General features: G+C 56.7%; 3 protein-coding genes and 1 non-coding gene across 4 annotated transcripts; 3 read left to right on the top strand and 1 right to left on the bottom strand.

Moving 5' to 3' along the window:
- Positions 1 to 1,558: 1,558 nt before the first annotated feature.
- ABHD8 (abhydrolase domain containing 8) lies at positions 1,559 to 8,548 on the bottom strand. Its single transcript, XM_068980771.1, has 5 exons — positions 8,406 to 8,548; positions 6,416 to 7,163; positions 4,059 to 4,229; positions 3,698 to 3,914; positions 1,559 to 2,212 (listed from the first exon to the last, which is right to left on the bottom strand). Exons 2-5 carry the CDS (start codon positions 7,153 to 7,155, stop codon positions 2,042 to 2,044), a joined length of 1,299 nt encoding a protein of 432 aa, XP_068836872.1. The 5' UTR covers positions 7,156 to 7,163; positions 8,406 to 8,548; the 3' UTR covers positions 1,559 to 2,041.
- TRNAK-CUU (transfer RNA lysine (anticodon CUU)) lies at positions 2,834 to 2,906 on the top strand. Its single transcript has one exon. It is a non-coding gene; the product is annotated as a tRNA-Lys (tRNA).
- Positions 8,549 to 10,279: 1,731 nt separating the features above from the next.
- MRPL34 (mitochondrial ribosomal protein L34) lies at positions 10,280 to 11,614 on the top strand. The gene is made up of 2 exons (XM_068981132.1): positions 10,280 to 10,484; positions 10,723 to 11,614. The coding sequence occupies exons 1-2, from the start codon at positions 10,411 to 10,413 to the stop codon at positions 10,937 to 10,939; spliced, it is 291 nt and encodes a 96-aa protein (XP_068837233.1). The 5' UTR covers positions 10,280 to 10,410; the 3' UTR covers positions 10,940 to 11,614.
- A 1,032-nt stretch (positions 11,615 to 12,646) lies between these two features.
- On the top strand, positions 12,647 to 20,775 carry DDA1 (DET1 and DDB1 associated 1). Its single transcript, XM_068980770.1, has 5 exons — positions 12,647 to 12,763; positions 17,607 to 17,687; positions 17,911 to 17,962; positions 18,745 to 18,806; positions 19,767 to 20,775. The coding sequence occupies exons 1-5, from the start codon at positions 12,761 to 12,763 to the stop codon at positions 19,875 to 19,877; spliced, it is 309 nt and encodes a 102-aa protein (XP_068836871.1). The 5' UTR covers positions 12,647 to 12,760; the 3' UTR covers positions 19,878 to 20,775.
- The last annotated feature ends 1,464 nt before the right edge of the window (positions 20,776 to 22,239 follow it).

The following is a 22,239-nucleotide window of genomic DNA, read 5'->3' as shown; positions in this document are numbered from 1 at the left end:
GCCCTCCTTGGGATCGCTGTGTGACTGGAACCTCCTGGCGTTGCTTCTCTGAATCTGTGTCTTCAACTATAAAATGAGATTAACCTCGACTTTACACAAAGAGCTTCAGTAAATGCCAAGCTACTATCCTAGGGAGGTATTGGCCGGGTCATTTAAATTTTCCAGAAGTGATCCGCTGCCTCATTGGGTTCATCACCTGCCTATCATTGTGGCTCTGCCAACCAGGCCCTGCAGGGGGGCGGGGTAAGCATCCATCTGCCTCCTGGCCTCCACTGCTAAGCCCATGGCTACTCTGGCTATTGTAATAATTAAGACTACCTGCCTCTGGCGTGAGCCTGGGCTCTACTTTTTCAACCGAGCTGATGACATCTCCGAGTGCCCCTTTAAAACAGCATGTCATGTCCCAAGAATACACAGAAAGAATCCAAAGACGTCCCTCCCCACCCTCCCCCCAGAAAATTCCAGAAGAGATGGAATTTGTCTAACGCAGTGTATCCCGACCTTGGCCCTACTGATTTTGAGGCCAAGTTGCTCCTTGCACTGGGGCTGTCCTGTGTTCCGTAGGGTGTCAGGCAGCATTTCCGGGATTAACACACAAGATGCCAGGAACATCTCCCCCCAAGTTGTGGTCATCAAAAATGTCTCCAGAATTTACCGACTGACAACAGTGCCCCTGTGAAGACCCCAATTTAAGCTAAAGGTGGGCTTGCAAACCAGAGGGGAAAGGATCAAAGGTGCAGCAACTGAGGTGACCAGTCTCTCCTCCCACCGCCCACACAAACTCAGGTAAGCCTAGATATACATACACTATTAGAATAAAATATGGGGACTGCCCTGGTGGTCCAGTGGCTAAGACTCCACCCTCCCAATGCAGGGGGCCTGGGTTCCATCCCTAGTCAAGGAACTAGACCCCACATGCCTCAACTAAGACCCAGTGCAGCCAAATAAATAAATAAAAAATTTTTTTAAAAAAAGAATAAAATATAGATGGCCACGGAGCAGAGAAATCCAGAGAAATCTGGATTCAAAAAATAGATTCAAAATAAAAATCGTCTTTGTGACAAAAGGAACCCAAAACCAAGTTAGATGAAATGGGACAGTAAAGAGGTACTAACTTGCTGTATGGCGTGGGGTAAAGAGGATTCAGTGAACCCATGGGTATCAGGCACTCAGTACAGGGCTTTGCATACAGCTGACACTCCATTATGGCTACACTATTTAGATGCAATGGCCACTGAGCTTCATCTCAACTTTAGCATCAACCTTAGTTGGTTCTCCTCCTCTCCAGGGACTGTCTTCTGCTCCGGCAATGCTGCCCAAGGAGGCCCTGTGTTTTGAGAAGGGAGGTGAACTCGGAAAGCAAGCCTGGACCACCTACACCCTCAAGTCTTTGTGGGTCAGCCCTGAAGGGGAGGTACCTGAATCAATTCAGTCTACACTTGGGGAAACTGAGGCTCAGGGTGGCCCTATGCTGTGGTCACCCAACATAAGTCTGGAGGCTCAGATTGTCACTCCTTTTTATTGAGTTACTATAAGAGATGTGCAGGTTCGGTGGCTCCAGCCCCCTCCCAAACCCTCCCCACTTGGGCAACAATAGCTCCCAGCGCCCAGGAATGGGGGATCAGGGGTCTCGGGCATGGTGGCGGGGTTCCCGAGAGTCCCCGCGGGGCTCGTGGGTCCTAGGATCAAGCACGGCGGACACGGAAGACAGCGGGGTGGCAGCCTGCCTCGGCCCTGGCATTGTGGGGGAGGGGGCTTCTGTACAAGGTCACCCTCCGCGGGGGTCGCTGCTGCAGCCCCGAAAAACCGATGGGCCCCACAAGACTAGAAAAGAGCGGTGTGTCCACTTGGCTCCCACGAATGCCGCGTCGTCTGGCCCAGCAAGCCAGGGGGCGTCTCCCTGACCTGACCCCGCCCACTGGGGCGAATGGCCCGCCCACCTGGTCCGCGCTGCAGGACCCAAGCCGGTTCGGGACTCTTCTTCCCGAGACTCTTCCTCCTGTTCTTCGGCTCACTAAGAGATACCCGGCCAGCTCAGTGGCTACTTCTTTTCCTCTGGGGGCGCAGGCAGGGGCTCGGGCAGGGCCTTGGGCGAGGGCTCCGGCTCCCAGAGCAGGAATTCGTGGAGCAGCGTGTTGACGGTCTCCGGACACTCCAGCATCACCATGTGACTGCCTTCATCGATGAGCTTCAGGAAGGCCAGGAGCAGAATCTGCAGAGGAGGCGGGCTCAGAGCGGCCAGAGCCAGGGCCCGGGAGCTCAGGGCCGCTCAACCCCTACCTATGTATGGCCTGCAGCATCAGGAAGTCCTTCTTGCAATCTACCCTGTATCCCTTCATTTCCATACAAGGGGGAGCTAGAGGATGGCCTGTCACCCTCCACGCGTTTTAAGTCGCTTCAGTCGTGTCTGACTTTTTGCTACTCTATGGGCTATAGCCCGCCAGGCTCCTCTGTTCATGGGATTCTCCAGGCAAGAATACTGGAACAGGTTGCCATACCCTCCTCCAGGGGATCTTCCTGACCCAGGGATCGAACTGGTGTCTCTTAAGTCTCCTGGCAGGCAAGTTCTTTACCACTAGTGCCGCCTATGAAGCTTGGCCTGTCACCCTGCTGGGGCCTAATTCAGTATTTATTCATTCTGCCTTTCTTAAGTGCCTACAATACGTCCAGAGCAGGATTTTTCAACTTGGGCACTCGTGGCATTTGGGGCGGAGTCATTCTCTGAGATGGGGACTACAGGATGTTGAACAGCACCCCTGGCTCCAATCCACTAGGTGCCAGTTGTAGCATCCCACTCCCCCACCACAGTGTGACAAAAATCTCTCCAGGGAATTCCCTGGTGGTCCAGTGGTTAGGACTCTGCATTCTTACTACTGAGGGCTCAGGTTCAATCCCTGGTTGGGGAACAAATATCCAACAAGTTGCACAGCATGGTCAAAAATAAAATAATAATGAAATTAAAATAAAATCAGACATTGCCAAATATCTCTAGGGAGCAAAGTCATCTCAATGGGAACTCACTGAGAGTGACAGACGGACAGAGTCTCTCATGCTAAGGTCAGGTTTCTCAATCTCCACAGGGTAGACACTTGGCATTGGGTCATTTTCTGCAGTGGGGCTGTCTTGCTCACTGTAGGTAACTGAACAGCATCCCCGGCCTCCACCCACCAGGTTCCAGAAGCACCTCCCTCGCCCACAGTCAAGACATGTCTGCAGACATTTTCAAGTGTCCCCTGTGGGGCAGAATCATCCCTGGTTAAGAACCGATGGTGCAGAGCTATTCTAAGCACTAAGGATCCTTTCTGGGGAATCTGATCTAAAGACCCCCACTTGCCCTCTTGCAGGATTCTGTTGCCCATCACAAATCCCAACTGTGAAGAGAGCCTTTTTTCTTTTTTGGGCCACACCGCATGGCATGTGGGATTCCAGTTCCCCAATGAAGGGTCCCCATGCCCCCTGCAGTGCAAGCGTGAAGTGCTAACCACCGGACCGTCAGGGAGGTCTGACGAAGGGTGCCTTTTAGCGGGCAGAGGGAACAGAACATAATCCGACCTCCTGCCCCAGGCAGCCCCACTTTCTGGATTCTACCTTTGACCCTCAATCTAAGCTCTGATGTCCCTGGGGCTGGAGCACAGAGCGGAGTCCCCCTGGGCTGTGCAGGGGGGATTTGAGGGGTGTGGTGACTGGGGTGCCATACCTCAGCCATGCGCTGGTCTTCCTCCACTGGCACAAACTTGTCGTGCATGCCGTGGACGAGCAAAACCGGCACGGTGAGCTCAGCGTGGTAGACCTCGTCGCCCTCGGGCCAGTACTGGCCGCTCATCATGGCCCGAAGCACAAAGGAAGACACATTGAACGCATTGCCCTCCTTCAGCAGCTGCTTTTCTTTGGCCCCTTGGCGGGCGAAGCCGGCCCTGGGGGTGGGGGTGGGTGGGGAGCACCGCTGGAGCCCTCAGGCCATCTCAGCCACCAGCGGTGCTCCCCATGCCAGCCCCAGCCAGATAGCCTCCCCTCCCGTCCAACTTGGGGAGATGTCGGGGCAGGGCCGGGTCACTCACTTGAGGAAACTCCAGGCCAGACAGGGTGACAAACAGCGCAGGACGCACGTGGGCATGTTGAAGACGGAGCAGAAGCTGGGCTCCAGCGCCGTGGGCCCTCCGCCGTTGATCATGATCACCTTGTGCACCAGGTCCGGGTACTCGTGCGCCAGGAACGTGCAGAAGGAGACACTGCCCGCCGGCGGATGGTGGGGAGAGTCGAAAGGCAGCGGTCAGCAGGATACAAGCAGTGAGAGGGTGAATGCCCTCCCCTCACCCAGAGGCAGGTCCTTGAAGGCCATGATTCTTCCCGTGGGGTCCATGAGCACCAAATGGGGGTGAGGGATGGGAGGGGCAACCCAAATGCCCTGAAATTGTGTGACTGTGTGTGTGTGTGTGTGCGTGTGTGTGTGCGCGTGTGTTGAAGGTGGATTATTTTTTTCTATTGGAGAAAGGATCCACATACAGAACTTTATCAGATCCTCAAAGTCATCATAACTCCCAAAGAGGTAAGAATTACTTATTGTCAAGTGTTGGGAAAGCTATTTGATTAAACAAAACCTTTGGCTTCTCAGAGAACATCATTGTTTCCAGTGTATCCCTTCCCTTTAAATCTGCCTGCAATGCAGGAGACCCCGGTTTAATTCCTGGGTTGGAAAGATCTGCTGGAGAAGGGATAGGCTACCCACTCCAGTACACTCGGGCTTCCCTTGTGGCTCAGCTGGTAAAGAATCTGCCTGCAATGCGGGAGACCTGGGTTCGATCCCTGAGTTGGGAAGAGCCCCTGGAGAAGGGAAAGGCTACCCACTCCAGTATTCTGGCCTGGAGAATTTCATGGACTATATAGTCCATGGGGTCACTAAGAGTCAGACACAGCTGAACGACTCATTTCACTTGACGTTCCCTTTAAGGATCTTCTCTTATTGGCCTCTGGGTTTGTCGCATCTGCCTGCTTTATGCAAGGTGGAAGCCTGCAGGTACCTCTCATTACCCCCAAAGCAGGGTTTAGGCAAATGATGGCCTGAGGGCTAGCTGCTTGTTTCTGTTGTTAAACTTCACTTTAAAATTCTGTTAATGTGTAAAATAGTTTATAAATAAAGATTTATTGGAACAAAGCCACACCCAAACAATTGTAAATTTGTTTACAATTATGTCTGCTTTCCTTCTAGAGTGGTAGGCTTGTGAAGTTTCAACGGAGACCAACCATAAGGCCTGCAAACCTAAAGTATTTACTCTTTGGCCCTTTGAGAAAGTTTGCCAACTCCTGCTAAAAAGAGGGACAGGATACAAGCAGGAGTCAAATGGACTTGACTGTGCCAGTGACTTGGGCAAACTCCTTAACCCCTCTGAGATATCATCTCCACATTTGTGACACAGAACCTGTGCTGACCTCATAGGATTGTTATGGGGTCACAGGAGTTTCCACACATGGGTGCTCATTTAATGGAGGAGTCATTATTGTAAGCAACCACTTTGGGGTATGTTTTCCTATAAACAAATAGGAGCTAAGCTACTTCCTAGTCTGGCCTTCCTTTCTTTTATGTAACATTTCTTTTTCTTGTCTAATTACATGCACTACAACTGCGAAAACAATGGCTCTCAACCTGGCTGGCTGATCAGACCCTGCCTTTCATCCTGGGTAAGAACGGAATGGCACCACTTGGCAGCGATCAGACACCAAGACCCAGAGCCTTCCATGATGTGGGCTCTCATCTAAATGCCCAGGTGGTATTATCTACCACCCCTTTAAGGGAGAGTACATGCATATTAAGGCACTTCAGTCATGTCTGATTCTTTGCACCCCTATGGACTGTAGCCCTCCAGGCGCCTCTGTCTGGGAGGATTCTCCAGGCAAGAACACTGGAGTGGGTTGCCATGCCCTCATGCAGGGCATCCTCCCAAGCCAGGGATTGAACCTGAGTCTCTTACGTCTCCTGCATTGGCAGCCAGGTTCTTTACCACTAGTGACACCTGGGAAGCCCTTAAGGGAGAGTGAATTAAAGCAAACTGTACCCTTGTAAACAAAGATTATGAGATTCCAACTGGTCTTTGCTTAGAGCCCTTGGCGTCACCAGAGCAACCAATTCTTGAATTTAATAGAAGACAGTGGTTTTCAGCTGGGGGTGATTCTGCCCACCAGAGGACCTTGGCACTATCTACAGGCATTTTTGACTGTCACAGTCATCACTAGACCATCGTGCTAGTTCAGGGATTGAGACACTGCCTTAAAACAATGTGGAACAACAGTATTGGTGGCAGGAGTCCATGTGTTGTTGTAGATGTTAGTGGGATTTTTCAAAAAGGGAAATTTTGTGAGTGGGTGTGGTTCCTGCCAGTCCCCACCCCTCACCCTCAGTCCCACCGCAGCACTGGCTCACCCATAGGAATGCCCAATGAGCACGTTGCGCTTCTTGGCATAGCGCTTGAAGATTGCACGCATGTCCTCCGCCAGCGCATAGAAGGTGTAGGCGGCAGCCACCTGGGGCGCTGAACTGGCCCCGTGGCCGGCCAGGTCAGGCGCCACCACCTCGTAGCCCAGGCGCACAAAGAAGTCCAGCTGTTCCTTCCAGATGGCCAGGGAACCGCCGACACCGTGGATGAAAAAGAGCACCACGTCAGTCTGGGCGCCCTTACAGCTGGTGATGCGCTTCTCACAGTCAATGTGGATGGTCCGCTTGGGGCGTCGGGCTCGCCGCCGCCGTCCACCACTGCCGCTCCCAGCACTGCCTGGGACCGAGCGGCCATCGCTGCCCGCTGGGTCCGCCAGCTCTACCTCAAGGGCAGCTGGTGGCTCCCCAGAGCCATTCTGCCCGTGCAGGAGGTCAGCTCGTGGTGCCCGACCCAGGTTCTCCACCAGTAACCGCCCATTGCGGTACACGGTGATTCTGCGCTGGCAGCGGACCAAGCCGGACTGGTCCCCTGGGGCGGCGTCCGACAGTGGTGGAGGTGGGGTCGGGGCCGGAGCGGGTCCCGCATGCTTTACCCGCAGCACACGGCCAGGTTTGACCTCCACAAATGTGTAGCCATCGCTGGACTCCACGCTCTCCAGTGGACCTACTGCATTGGGTGGCGCACCCAGCAGGCAGCAAAAGATCCCATCGGTCACGCCGGTCAGCATGGTGTGTCCTGTGAGTGGGGGTGACAGCCAGGTCAGAGGCTGTCTGAATAGGAACCCCTTCATGCCCACACTACCCACTCTCTATACCTGGGGTGGGTGAGCTGCACTGGGAGGCCCTGTCTAGGCCCCAGTTTAGAGGTGGTCAGAACCAGGCACGGACTGAGATGTTTTGTCTGGTCAGTGCCTGTGTGGTAGTCAGCCAGTCCCGTGGGTCAGCCTAGTCTACCTCAAAGAGAAGGCTGTGGCTATGGCTGACACCAAGAGGCATCCATGGGGAAGGTGGTAGAATTGGGGGTTGGGGGTCTTCCTGGAGGAGGGGACATTGTGGCAAATGTGACCCATCCCTGAGGACCCTCCAGCTCAGGTTTATAACTTATGCCTTCCTAAATCCGTTCATTCATTTGTCCATTCATTCACTCATGCACTCTTTTGTTAACTCACTTTCACCAAACCAGCATAACTTGAAAGATATCCAAAGATATCTTAAAAATATACAGATCCCAACAATGAGCCCCCATCCCAGGCCTCTAAACGTGGTTTCTGAAAGTTGAGGCCCTGAGAGAGGAGTTTCAGGACTGAGCTCCAGAAGGCCTTACCCAGCTCCCCAAGATCATGGGTGCAATGGATCTCTTTCACAGACCAACAAGCTGAGGCCCAGACACTCTGGGAAGAAGCTGCTCTGTCCCCACTGGTCAGTATCCTGGATTCTAGGGAACGTGATACACAGCCTCCAGTGGTGGAGGTGAGGATGGAGCCCTGGCTGGGGGCCTCCAGGCCTCCATCCCCGCTCCCTGGGCCACCCCCCGCCCCCCGCGCCGTGGCCATGGCAACTGCAGGCAGTTACATAACTCGAGGGGGATACCCGTGCAGCACACCCCCATTGTTTAGGCCCTGATGATGGGACCAACCCTTCCCCGTCCCCATCCTGGGCTCCGCGGGGATAATGAACGCCGAAAATCCAGCCTGCGGTAGCCCATACTTGCTGGTGGAGGGGGAGCAGGCCGCGCCCCCCTCCTCCGGCGGGGTTCCAACCCGGGATTGCGGAGGGGGGCGCAAATGCGCCATGCCGGCCCCCCTCCACGGAGCCAGGCCCTCAGCTCCTGGTTGCCCGTCAGCTCTGTGGCGGGATCGAGGCCATTGGGGCACCGCGGCTTTCTAAGAGCCCAAGGGCGGGCTTTGTGGACACCTCCTCCAAAGTGAAAGATCCAGGGGCCTCAATGTCCCTTTCCCACGGCCCTCTCCTTGCTCACCTCATCGAGGGCCCTGGGACCCGGGGCAGGGCAGAGGGGTCCCTGGCAGAGAAACCAGCGTCCGCCTGCAGGCGCCGTTTACATGGTGGCGCGGGGTCTGGCCGGGCACGTCTAAGCGGGCGGGCACGGGCCCGGGGCGGTCAGCGCGGGGACATCCCGCTACCTCCGAGCAAGCCGGCCCTTTAAGCGTCTCCCCGGGCGGGACCGTGAGCCGACTGACTGGCGTCTCGGCCAATCGCAGCTGCGAACTGACCTGGCCTAGTTAGACTGCCAATCAGACTCGGAAGCTCCGAGATTAGGGCGGGCTCTTGGGGCAACGGCCCCGCCCCCTCGGGGGTTTACGGAGGTGGAAGCAGAGATTGGGCCTGGTCCAAGGCCGAGAAGGGGTCGGAACCTGAGGACTTCCGGGCCCCTGGGAGGTAGCAACCGGAGCCCTCCTCGCTGCAAAGAGGATTTCCTCGGCTAGCCTCAGCCTCCGTACTGGCCTGTCTCCTCTAAACGTCGCCCCAATGCCCCTTTCTCTGAGCTCACCTTTTCTTTCTACAATCTCGCAGATCTTTGCAGTTTGCAAAGGAAATTGCAAAAGGCGAGGAAACACGCTCATAAAGGGCACAAGGTCACAAAGTAAGCTGGAGGAGCAGAGATGGGACTTGGAACTACGGCTGTGTGACTCCAAGTCCTGTAAATATTCTTTAAACCATTAAACAGGTATCTTGGAGCTATTAGGAATTAGTTTCACAGATAGGCCATTTTAACTGTTGGTCAACTTAACAGGTGACTCTGGTCCCAGCTGGAGCCAGAGAGCCCACAGTTCAAATCCAGCTTCTGCCGTTTGCCGATATATGACCTTGGGCAAGTCTCTTCCCTGAGCCTCCATTTATTTCTTTATGAAATTAATTCCCTCTCCCGCATGAGTTTGCTAGGCAGGTAAAACACTTAGCGAGGAAAGTGCTCCATACGTTATTGACATTATTATTGTACTGCTGTCGTATTGTAGTGGTTTGCTAAATGATGGTGCAGGTAGGATGGGCTTCAGATGACAAGGGGTTAACCATCCCTTGCCCACTCCTATCCCCTGGAATTTGCTGCCAGAGCTGGATTAGGTCCAGCCACCCACTCTTGCCCACTCAGGGTGCTCCTGGGAGACTACAGTTTTATTCATGCAGAAAAAAAATTTCCCGCCCCCTCCCCAAGGTGGGTGATGCTGCGGAGTGGGGGCGGGTTGGACCAGAGGGAGGGACTGGAGTCGGGGAAAGGAGAGTATCTGAAGAGGATTTTTAAAAGATGAACGGGAGAGCACCAAGCAAAGGAGGGAGGGTGTGTGTGTATGTCGAAGGCAGGCTTCAAATGCCTGTCAAATATTTACCCTGGGACAATGGGGCGCCATAGAAGCTACGTAAGAAGGGAAAGAGCTCAGGTATGAGCATTAGAAAAATAGAGAGCGAACGGGGGCACCATCAAGGGCAAGCCTGCAATCCTTGAGTTTTGCAGACTGAGAAATTGAGTGACCACCCCAAGGACATCCAGCCAACTCCAACTCAGACCTCCTGGGCTCCCCGCCAAGGGGCGGAGACTTGGCTGAGGCGAAAGGAAAGCTGCCAGCCAGCTGTGCGCCATCTGCCTTGCTCCTGCTGGGGATGGGAGATTGAACCAGCCGTTTCCTGAGGCTGCCGCCAGCTGCACCACCGTCGCGCCCGGGCACCCTCTGCAGGTCTATAAAAGAAGGAACTGCAACTCCCAGCAGACTCAGGGAAATAATGTTTTGTAGGCAAGCGCATGCGGAGAAGGCGCCGTTCGCGTGCCGCCTGCTGGTCCAGAAGAACTACACTCTCCTGCGGGCAACGCTCACGCCAGAGGTGCGGTGAGTCTACGTAGGACTACAATCCCCAAGGAAATGTGGGCTCTGCTGTAGAAGAAACTACATTTCCCAGAAGCCCTCGTTCCGCAGCTGCGGAGCCTATAGGCTGCGGAATAGCTGGAAACTGACGGCGTGCTGCGGCTGAACATGGCTTTCTCGGTCGGATCGGTGGGTTGCCTGTTGGGCCCCGTCAGAAGGTCAGCAGGGCTGCTGGGTGGCAGGTGAGTCTTCATGGGGACAGCTTCTCAAATCTGGGAGTAAGAGCGGCGTCGAGGGCTGCCTCCAGGTTATTTACCAATCGCATGACCTTCCAGTGCCTTGCGAACTCCTCGAGTACCTTTTCCTTCCAGGCTCCCTCCCGGCTTTGATCTGGAAGCCGAAGCTTGGAAAGGTTGAATTCCACGCGGAAGTCACATAGCGCCCCCTCTGACCTTTCTCTCTGCCTCTCTGCTCCCGCAGGTGGCTCCAGGGTCCCCGGGCCTGGCTGGGGCTCCCCGACACCCGAAGACTCCCCGCCATGCAGCAGACCAGGGGCAGGACGCGCGGAAACGAGTATCAGCCAAGCAACATCAAACGCAAGAATAAGCATGGTTGGATACGGCGCTTGAGCACGCCAAACGGCGTCCAGGTCATTCTTCGCCGCATGCACAAGGGTCGAAAATCGTTGAGCCATTGAGGAGCGCGACGTGGCGGCTGGATCTCCCCGTTAAAGCATTTCCCTCGCTTAGCCTGCGGCCGTTTTTGTGGAGAGCTGAGGAGCAAAGAGTCGGACACGACTGAGCGACTGAATTGAACTGGGGAGCAGGGACTACTGGGACAGACATGAATCCTGTAGATTTCTGGAAGAGGGAATGGGAAGTCAGACCTTGCCAGAGTGCCTTTTTACACTCTTGAATTAGGAAGACTTTGGAGCAATAGTCCACAGATGGTACAGTGAACACTTTTGTAGCCCAGTACATAGCTGTATTCACAACTTGTCCTGCCTTCTCCTGTGAGGCAGATCTAAATATTTCAGAACGCACCTCTCTAAAATAAGGTTCCGTTAATACATATTAACAAAACTTTTCACAGATTAAAAAAAAAAGTCAACAATTCCTTTATGTTGTTAAAAATCTAATAAATGTCCAAATTTTCACTTGTCTTATAAAATGTCATAATTCTCACAAGTTCTAGGAAGGCTTGTGAGCGGTGGGAGGGGTTTGAACCCTCCACCTGCCCCTTGGGGATGGGCACTGTGATCTGGAGCAAGACAGCCCTCTGAGGTTCTTTTGGTTCCTGTAAAAAGGGACTTCCCTGGCAGTCCAGGTGGTTAAGATTCTCTACTTTCCCAGCTGCACGGGGGCAGGTTCAATCCTGTATGCTGTGTGGTGCAGCCAAAAATAAAGTAGATTCGTCCTTAAAATGAGATGCTCATTTCTTCTTTGCTATGTTGTTGGTGGTGGTTTAGTCGCTAAGTTGAGTCCGACTCTTTGCAACCCCATGGACTATAGCCTGCCAGGCTTCTGTCCATGGGATTTTCCAGGCAAGAATACGTACTGAGGTGGGTTGTCATTTCCTTCTCCATGTTGTTGGAGTAATAATATTCCGTAACTTACTGAGTACTTCCTCAAAAAGTCCTCGTATCCAGGCTGTCAGGCTGGGGGTGGTCTTGTGGGGCTTATTCATACCCAGGCCATTTGGACCCAGTGCACAGTGGAGTCAGGGCTGGGAGGATGACCGTGAGGATTGTAGGAACCCAGAGGAGGCGCTGGACTTTGCTTTGGGAAGAAGGCAGTAAGACAAGGCTTATTCGAGAAGGTGGTCCAGAAGGAGAGATTGGACGAGTCAGGATAAAATGTGGACGAAGGAGGCCGAAGAGTCCCAGAATTTCGGGGCAAGGAGGCGGGACTGGATCTTTGGGCTACTGGGGAGCCACGGGAAGTGTTTCAGAGATAGTCTATTCCGTCAGTTCAAAGATAAGTCAAACGACTAGTGGGGAAGTTTAGATATGCGGAAACCTAAAGGTTGGAACCCTGGGGAGGAGGCTGGGAGTGTTACGGCGGGTGCCCATCCTTCCAGGGCTGCTGTGAGAACTCCATGAACCACCATATGAAAAAGCGTAGCAAATGTTAGAGAGCGGCGGGACCTCCGGGTGTTGCGGACTACAAATCCCAAGGGGCTTTGGGGACCCGGCCTCCACCCGTTTCCGATTTCACCGCTCACAGCTTGCAAGTCTCGGGCGGGGTTTTGCTCTCTCAATGTAACTTGACCACGAAGGAGGAGGCGTGACGACCAATGGGCGCGTGGTTTAGCCGGATCTGGCCAATGGTGGGGCGCAAAGACCGCGTAACTTGGGGGCGGAGCCAGAGGGCAGACCAATGATGGACGGGCGGTCGCACCATCAGTTTAGGCTGCGCAGTGGCTGGAAGTTACTGTGCGGCGGCGGCTAAGAAGGCGGCTGTGGTGGCGGTGGCGGCGGCTGAGGCGGTGGCTGAGGCGGTGACGGAGGAAACAGAAGATGGTGAGAGTGGCCGGCAGGGCCGTATTCCCCCTCCGCTCGACAAAATGGCGCCACGGGCCCACCCACTTCCAGTAATCCCCGAGGCCCCTCACCGCCCTACCCGGCCCCCTCGGGCCCGGCCCCGCCCCTCCATCTGACCTGTGACCTTCGATCCCCCCCGGACCGTGCTGTGAGCTTCCTGCTTACCCCACCCTGGCTCCATCTTCGACCCCTGACCTTTTTTAGGCTTCCAGGCCCTGACAACTCATTCATTTCCGGGTCGCGGGTCCCCCCGGAAATCGCCTGGTGGATGGGGATGGGGTCCCCCAGACCCCCGAACTCAGGCCTAGTACTCCGCGCCCCGGGCCTGGGCCTTTTCAGTTCGGGAGGGTTTGGGAGGCCGGCCTGAGCGTCGAGGAGGGGAGGGGGCTTGACATAGTGACATGCGGGGCTTTGTCGTCGAAGGAAGTGCGACATCGCGAATTGCCCTGGTCTCTCAGAGTCCTAACCCCACCCCCGACATTCCGGCCCCGACCAGCTGGAAGAGGGAGCAACTTTATCTCTCTAATCACCAGGCCCTTTCCCTGCTAAATGGAGGTAGCAATAGTCCAGACCTCATCGGGCTGTGATAATTTAGGGAACTGACGTCTTAAAGGGCTTGGGACAGTAAACGCTCAGCAGATAAGCTGGGTGACTCGGGGATGGTGACTTTCTCTCCCAGCTGTCTCCTCATCTTGAAGTGGGGATGATGCCAGCGTGTTGTTGGGAGGTTAAAATCCCCCCTTGGGCCACTCAGTCATCCTGGGGTTTGTGTCTGATGGTTCTGTGGGGTTCAGTCTTTTCACCTGTGAAGTGGGACTCAGCCTTAGAGTTGGGCTGAAGTCCTCTCCATTCCCCCCACTATTTGGCATCCCCAGGGCTGACAGAGGTGATGGAAGCTTTTGTCAGGGCAAATCAAACAGCACTGTCCCTGGACTCAGAGTCCCAGCCCACAAGGTGTACTCCTTAGAATGTCGTGGGGGCTGGGCAAAAAAAGACTTCTTGTCAGAAAGAGTATGGGAAAGTGGTAAGCTGGTTCCTAGCAGGTGGGTCCCCAGGCCTGGGCATTATCTTCGATTGCTCACTGCAACCTTATTGCCTGCGTTCAGTCCCTAAAGAGGATTCTGTTGGCTCAGCCTCCAGAACAAATTCTGAATCTGTCCACGGCTCCCCACCCTGGTCCAGGCACTGCCTCCTCCCGCCTGAACACCTGCTCCAGCCTCCTACCTGGTCTCCTTGCCTCCATCCTGCCCCATTGAGTCTGTCTTGCACCAAGGACCAGAGGGCGCTTTTAAAGATATCAATCAGATAATACCACCATCTCGCTCACACAACATTCCGGGAGCTTCCTGTTGTCACCCCAGTGAAACCCACCTCCCCCCTCAGCCTCCAAAGTCCCCGCTGCCTACCTCTGTGGCCTCATCTGTACCCACTTCTCTCCTCTCCCCTTGAGCTCCAGCCACTGTGGCCTTGTTTTCACATCTTCACCTTCCAAGTCCCTGCCACTCCAGGGGCTTTGCACCTCTTACTCCTTCTGCCTGGAATGCTCATCCTCCCAGGAATTTCATCTGCCGGAGGGCCCCTTTCTGACTGCAGGAGACCCCCATGTCTCTCTCTTTTCTGCACACCATTTATTTTCCTCATCTTGCTTTGGTCGGGTCACTGGCAGGCTGCCCGCACAGGGACTGGCGTACAGATACTCAGTGAGTGAGTGCTGAAGCAGTGGACAGCTTCTGGGCCCAGCTGTAGCTGGGATTTGTCTTGCTGAGGTGAGGATTTCTCCCTGTGTCTGAGGCTTCATTTTCCTGCTCAGCTAACAGGAAGTACAGGCCATCCCATCTGCTTTAATTTACTCAGCACAGACGCATTGCTGCCAATAATGCTCAGTTGATGCTACCACCTCAGGGCTGCTCTGGGTAAAGCTATTTCTCCATGTTGTCTTACTGGAGCTCAGAACAACCCTGGTTCACAGCAGGAACAGCCAGGCTGGGAGTTCACCCGCTTCAGGTCACACAGCCAGGGAGAGGCCCGTCCAGCATTCAGTGCAGGCCTGGGGCTCCGGAGCCTCTCACCACTCTGCCACCCGGTCCTGTGTGAGCCCTGTGAGGGGCCCAGGGTATAGCCAACCCTGCCCTCTGCCTCAGGGAAGGGACAGTCCATGAAGGAGCTGGGTGTGTAAACAGATGGCCTTGTTGGGGTGGGCGTGACCATGGCTCCCGAGGTGTGGGGAGAGGTAAGGGGGAGAGGGGGTTTGAGCTGGCTGGAGAGGTTGGTGGGTGTTCCCCCGTGGAAAACGGAGGGGCATTGCTAGAGGGTGACTGAGGCTGGGGAGGGGTGTGGCAGTAGGCTGGCATGGGCCCAGCCCCACCGGGGCTGTGGAGGGGGACCCCGTCCCATCCTTTCAGGTCTCAGGCCTGCATCACTGTGTCTGGGCCGTCCCCCATCCCTGCTGTCATGAGCCTCACGTGGCACCTCGTGGTGCCCTGTCCTTGTGGCCGCTCGGCTTTCACCACACGCTCTTTGATCCGCACCCGTGTCCCCGTGCACTGGCTGTTCCCGGGGGCCGGGGGTAGGACCGCTGTGGCTCCCTGCAGTGCCCTCGTGCCTGGCGTGGGGCCCACCACATGGCTGGGTCCCGAGAAAAGCCTGCCAGGTGGATGAAGCAGATCCCATGGTCTGGAACTGAGCTCAGGCAGGTGTCCTGGGAAAGGGGAGGCAGGTGTGAGGGGCTCTGCGCTGACTTCTGGGCAGTAGGCCACTCAGATATGAGGGCCGCCTTCTGGGTGGGAGCAGGAGGCTCATCCCGCTGCCATCTTGCGTAGGCCCAGCAGGGGGAGAGATTGGTCTCACGAGGTGAAACCTCTGTTCCTGCCTGCCCCAGAGCGGGATGGGGGAATCCCCCGAATGGCGGCTTCCCCGAGGGCACAACCCACAGGGGTCAGGCACGGCAGTGGAGCACCCAAGGGAAGGTTCACATGGCCTGCGGGCTCTGAGCCTCAGCTTTTAGGCAGGGAAGAGGGGGCATTGGCGTCACGGGAGCAGGAGCTTTACCTCCAAGACTGGGCAAACCTGGATTCAGCCAGCTCCTTGTTTCCCTTTGGGGCTGGGGGACCTCTGACGCGTGTCACGTGAGCTTTCCGCCTCAGTTTCCTCGACTGTATGAGGGGTGCCTCCAGCGTGGGGGGCCCTGGCCCTCCCCCTCTGTGCCCCTCCAGGCCTGAAGGCAGTGTTGCTTTCCTGCTCTGCTGGACGTCAGTTGCTGCCCCAGGCTCTCAGCTGTCATTCCTCCGCAAGGCTCTCGTGCCTCGGTTTTCTGAGGCGGACACAGCTCCTGTTGGCCTTTGTTCCTCACATCTTGCGCCCAGAGACCTGACCCCCGCCCACAGTCAGGGTCTTCCCCTTCCAGAGCACCCAGCTGGTGCCAGCATGCCAGGGAGAAAGGACTTCCCGCGAGTCAGGGCCGTGGATGAATGCGGTTGCTGGCTCCCTAGCACCTGGCAGACCTAAAGCTTCTGGCACCTGCGCCCCTGCCCCAGGCAGTGAGGTGTGAGGGGGCAGGGGTAGCCAACCTGCTCCCTTTAGAATTCTGCCCACCCTCCTCACCAGGCGTTCTCCCCTCACAAAGCAGCCTTTGGATGTTGGGACCTCTGGAGCAGCCCCTGAACTGACCCTCGTCCCCACAGTGTTTGACGAAGAGCTCAACCATGTTTTAAAAGCTAGCACTGACAGACTGGAGCTTAGGTTTCTGAGTTTTCACAAGACTTGGAAGCTTGGTTGACCCTGGGCTCTGTCCGGGTCCTGCGTGCAGGCAGCCCCTGAGTCCCAGCTGCCCTTTCCCCTTCACCCAGGCTCCTCCCCCAGCTCCATGCATTGTCATGGGGTGTCTTAGGGCGGATGAGTCTCTCTCCATCTCAGGACTCTATTAGAGATGCCTAAATGGAGATGAGACCAGGAGTTTTATCTTCAACAAGCACAGAAGGCAGCTCTGCAGTCGGATGGCCTGGGACCAGTTCCCCACCCCACTGCTCACTCCTGACTTGACATACGTATCTTTTCCTTTTTGAGCCTCAATTTCCCCGCACCTCTTGGGCTTCCCTGATAGCTCAGTTGGTATAGAATCCGCCTGCAATGCAGAAGACCCTGGTTCGATTCCTGGGTCGGGAAGATCTGCTGGAGAAGGGATAGGCTACCCACTCCAGTACTCTGGGGCTTCCCTTATGGATCAGATGGTAAAGAATCCACCCGCAATGCGAGAGACCTGGGTTTGATCCCTGAGTTGGGAAGATTCCCTAGAGAAGGGAAAGGCTACCCACTCCAGTATTCTGGCCTGGAGAATTCTGTGGACTGTATAGTCCATGGGGTCACAAAGTGATGGGGCTAGGGTGAGGACTGGGCATTCCTAGTAGCTCAGATGGTAAAGAATCTGCCTGCAATGCGAGAGACCTGGGTTCAACCCCTGGGCCAGTGATCCCCTGGAGAAGAGAATGGCTCCCCATTCCAGTATTCTTGTCTGGACAATTCCATGGACAGAGGAGCCTGGTAGGCTACAGTCCATGGGGTCACAAAAGAGTCAGCCACGACTGAGTAGCTAACACTTTCACTTGCTTGGGAGAATGTGCCCTAACCCTGGGGTTGTTTGCTCCTAAGAGTAGACACATCAGGTGGCCAGCCCGAGGGCGAGTTCCAGAAAGCGTGATCAATGGGGCAGAAAGAAGGAAGCGGAAGCTGTCTGGTAGCCCGCCCTGCCGCGGGTGCTCTGGGGGGTGCTCTGGGGGCGGCCCAGCCTGCCACCCGGTTTCTCACTCACCATCTTCCTGTCTTCCAGGCAGATTTTCTGAAAGGACTGCCTGTCTACAACAAAAGCAATTTTAGTAGATTTCATGCCGACTCTGTGTGCAAAGCCTCGGTGAGTACGTAGGCCGTAAGCTGCCTCGAGGGAAAAGGTCGGGGTGATGTGCAGCCCAAGGGTCAGAGTCTTGTCTGGAACAGAGGTCAAGCTTCAAGCCCAGCCCCCTCGAAATCCTTGCATGTCTTTTAATCCGCCTGGGAGTGAGGGTGCCAAGTTGAGGTGTGTGGGGACTGCAGACCCGCCCACTCTCCTAACTCATGCCTTCCCACCCCTCTTGCAGAACCGACGTCCCTCAGTCTACCTGCCCACTAGGGAGTACCCGTCTGAACAGAGTAAGTGGCTACTGTCCTGTGCCATCCTGGCTGGCGAGGGGAAAGGCCGTGGAGTGGTACAAGAGGGGACCTGTGGGAAGCTGGGCCACTCCCAGCCCTTGGGAGCAGCCGGAAGCCTGCCTTGCCCTGGGTCCCTCCTGATCTCCCCACTGGCATCTACAGTCTGCCCTCGTCGAGTCAGATGGGCCCCGCCGGCTCCACGACACAGGTCTTGAGACTTGTACCATGGGGTGGGGGACCCATCCCAGCCTGGGGAGGGCAGCCTGGCAGCCTGGGGAGGGCAGCCTGGGGAGGGAGTGTCTGGAAGAGGGACCTGCAGGGAGAGGCCTGGAGCCCGCAGAACAGGGGAGCTCACGGTTACTTATCGTGGTCCTGGTGTGTTCTTTTAACTGTGAAAAAGAACCCCGGACCTTTCTCTGCTTGCTTTGCGGTCACTGGGGCTTGGTCACGTGGATCTGTGCTCCTGGTCTGTCTGGGCAAATGGGAGCTGGCAGGCTGGGGCTCGTTCCCTGCCTGAGGGTGGAATCCGAGCTCCGCTTCGGACTCGGCCTCCACCTGGGAAGCCGGGACCCCGTCGCGGCAGCCGGCTCGGGCTGCTGAGTGGCAGTGCTCAGGTCGGGGGGGTGTTTGGCTTCTAGAAATCTGCTCCTGGGTTGGGTGTGTGACTTGAGTCCCAGAGAGGCCACCCAGAGCAGTGACAGCCCAGAGGCCATGTAAGGGAAGGCGGTGCCAGCCGGGGTGGCCAGCTCCTTCCTACAGCTTTGTCTGTCTTTCCTCCTCAGTCATCGTGACAGAGAAAACAAACATTCTTTTGCGCTACCTACATCAGCAATGGGACAAAAAGGTAAGGCGCGTGGGGGTTGGGTGCTGGGCCTCGGGGAGGAGCACGGCTGTGAGCTGGGGGAGAACACGGGTGGCTGGGAGAGTGAGTGCTGGGTGGGGCCGTGAGGGCTAAGTAGGAGTTGGCCAGATGATCCAGGAGAGGGAAGAATGTTCTGGAGGAGAGATGGGCTGTGCCGAGGCCCTGGGGCTCTGGTGCTCCGGGACAGGCAGGGGCTTGGTAAGCTGTGCCGAGAAGCCTGGCTCCCCAGAGGGGGTGGGGAGCACGGCCCCGGTGGCAGGTGGACGTGGGTGCTATTACTTAATCTTCATTCAATGATGAAATGCTCACATGATTAAGAAATTCAGGCTCCACTGGGGTGTGTAGCTGAGGTGAAAAGTCATCTTCCCCACAAAGGGCCATCTTTCAGACAGGATTTTTTCTGCTTTCTTGAAAATCTGTCTGTGTAGTTTTGCCACATGGTCAGGTGGTCTTATTTCCTCTAATGCTGACCACTGGACAGTGGCCTGCTCTGGGCCAGGTTGAAGGGGACCCCATGATGCAGTGACTGCTCGGAACACCCCAGCCCCCGGGCTCCACAAGCCTTGCTCCCCACCAGTGAGGGAAGAGCTTTTCCCAAGTCAGCACACTTTCCTTTTCTGTGGCAATTCGGGGGCCTCCCCAGGAGGCTCTTGAGTGCCCTTCACCCTCCGGCACAGTGGGTGGCTTCTGAGAAATGGGCCACGTGGTGGGGGTCACTGAGACGTCGTGGTGACTCCGTGACACCCCTGTCACAGGCTGGGGTCCCCAGTGGCTCGGCGGGGCAGGTTCAGGGGACAGAAGGGTCTGCCTGGCCAGGGGCCTTGGATCAGCCCAGGCCCAGCTCGGGGAGGCACTGGAGCCCCGGAGCTGCAGAGGCAGCCTCAGACTTTAGGTGCTCCCCCTCGGGGAAGCTCACGGCCACTCTCCTCCCCTGCCCCCCAGAATGCCGCCAAGAAGAGAGACCAGGAACAAGTGGAGCTAGAGGGCGAGAGCTCGGCGCCGCCCCGCAAGGTCGCGCGGACCGACAGCCCGGACATGCACGAGGACACTTAAGACTCGCGCCCCCCTCAGGCGCCTCCCGTCTTGTCTGCTCCTCGCCCACCTGCCTTGTGTAAGCGCCCCCCACCCCTCCCCTCCGCCGGCCCGCCCATACCCCTTCCACACCACTTCCAACCTCATAGGAGCCAATGTATTTATTTTCCTTGAGTTTTTATTTATGCTGTAAAACGCACCAAGCGATGGTTACAGGGGACGCCAGGCCCAGCAGTGTGATGTTGGTAGACGCTTTAAAACAGAGACAAAAACGTCGTTACTCACCTCCCCCCATCCCGCTCCCCGTCCTCCTCCTGCCCCCCAGTTCTCCTCTGGAAAACTGGAGCGTGTCTACGAGGGTCTAGAGCCGGGACCCCGCTGTGGCCGGCCGGCAAGGGTGGGGGCCCTTCTCCCAGCGCCCACCTCCCGGTCCGGTCCTTAAAGACTTTGCCTTGTCTCGAGTTCCACCGGGACCTATTCTGTGCCCAGACCTTGCTCTGAGCTCGAGTAAGGGGGAGAAGTCAGCCCTTCTGGATCTTTCTCTTAAGTCATTTTATCATGGACTAGTGCGTGCTCCGTGTCCACCCCAATAAAAGGATCTTTCCTACCCGACCTTGCGTCTTTGCTCGGCGTGCCTCAGCGCCAGAGGACAGAGCCCCTGAGAGTCATCCCATCATCACCGGAGGAGCCAAGAGGGGCCTCCAGACACTGGGGCCCCAGAACCAGCTGGATCCTCTGATGGGCCTGCTTGGCCATCTTGGTCAGAGTCAAGACCTGCCTGGACCCTCCCCTCGGCCTCACCCGCATCAAGGTGTCCCCAAGGACCAGGACACCCCCTACCCCTGCCGGAGGAACGGTCCATGCTGCCAAGGATGGAGCTGTGGTGGGCCCCATGCCCAGAACATCAGCGAGCAGGGCGACATGCCCACCCGCCATCGCGGAGACAGGTGGCCTGGCCTCCCTCCCTGGCTCAGGAGGTGGCGTGCAGAGTGCCAAGGAAAGCCCAACCCCAGTGCCCTCAGCAGCAGGTTCCTTGGCCAGTCCCAGCCACCAGCTGGGCTGGGATTGGGGCTGACCCCAGGGAGGTAGGGGGCATTCAGGCTCCAGGCAGAAGGTTCAAGGCCCTGAGCACCAGGGCCCAGGGCCAGGGGAATGCCACTTCTTCCCCCCGCTACCTTGAATGGGAGCCAGAGTGTTGGAGCCGGATTGCTAGGCTGTTGGGGGTGGTGAGGGGTGGGGCTGTGGAGCGAGGGAGACAACAGGCTGCAGGGGGTGCCCATTCCAGGGTATCACCACGGAGATGCCAGCCTGAGTCAGACTGCTTGGGCCTGGGCCACCAAGGGTCTGCTGGGTGGAAGGTTCCAGGCTCAGCTGCCCAGCGGTGAGGCCCAGCTCTGGGTGCCTCTGCAGCAGTGGCCATAAAGCTGGTGCTTAGGAAAGGCAGGTTTGACTGTGGTCATGCCAGGGAGGGCCAAGTCCCTGGAGGCTCTCAGACCAGCTCAGAATCGCTAGTCCCAGGGGTTGGCCTGGCCCTGGGGAGGCGCGTGGTGTCACCAGCTGTTGGTGACTGAGTAGATGGCAGGAGTTCAGCTTCAAAGGCCACGGGGCCCGGGCAGGTCTTGTCCTTCAGCCTGTCCTTACCCAGGCTTACCCACACCTCCCTGGCCCCAGGGGGCTGGATGCCATCTCCTGCCGGCCCTGTCCATGGTGTGGGTGGGGTCCCATGGCCTCTCCATGGTCTCCCCAGCTTAGGCCCCTCAGCTAGCCTCCACCCACTCCTGCCTTTGGGGCCCTCCTTACTTTGCTCCCCGGAGGCTGAGAGAGGCCACGCCCATCCCTGATCACTCAGTGAAGGGTCCTGGCCACTGTGACAGTGGTCTGATAGCGGTCACACAGCGGGGCCGTGCCAGCCCTTCCCCGATGCTGCCCCTGAACACATCGTCCCCATAGCATCGAGACTCAGGCACCAGGTGCCTTCAGACGCCCATGCCCCAAGTGCCCCCTGTAGCCCTTGACTTCTCAGATGTCAGCCTGGGAGGCAGGTCTGCCAGAAAGGGTGGCCTTGCACGACCAAGGCTGGCTCAGGACCCACACCTACTACCTGACCTGCTGATTCCTGTCAGCACTTTTTGAGATTTCTTCCTTGGTCTAGGAGGCTGAAGATGGGGCCTGAGGCTCTGCAGCTCCTCCCAGGGGGCCCCCTAGGCCTGGATTTCTGGAGTTTTCCATACGTTTGGCCTGGAGACCCAGTTCTTAGGCATTCCCCAAGGGTCTCAGGACAGAAGGGGAACCCACTCTGGGCCTGCCAGTCCCCCAAAGAGCTGGCCCCGACCTTGTCATTGGGCCTCAGAAGCCCCCTTTCAGCAGCTCCGCCTTTGGGCAC

This window comes from Capricornis sumatraensis, chromosome 9, assembly GCF_032405125.1.
Source record: "Capricornis sumatraensis isolate serow.1 chromosome 9, serow.2, whole genome shotgun sequence".
NCBI lineage: Eukaryota > Metazoa > Chordata > Mammalia > Artiodactyla > Bovidae > Capricornis > Capricornis sumatraensis.
The sequence above is the reverse complement of the archived record's forward strand: the minus strand, read 5'-3'. Positions and strand labels throughout refer to the sequence as shown.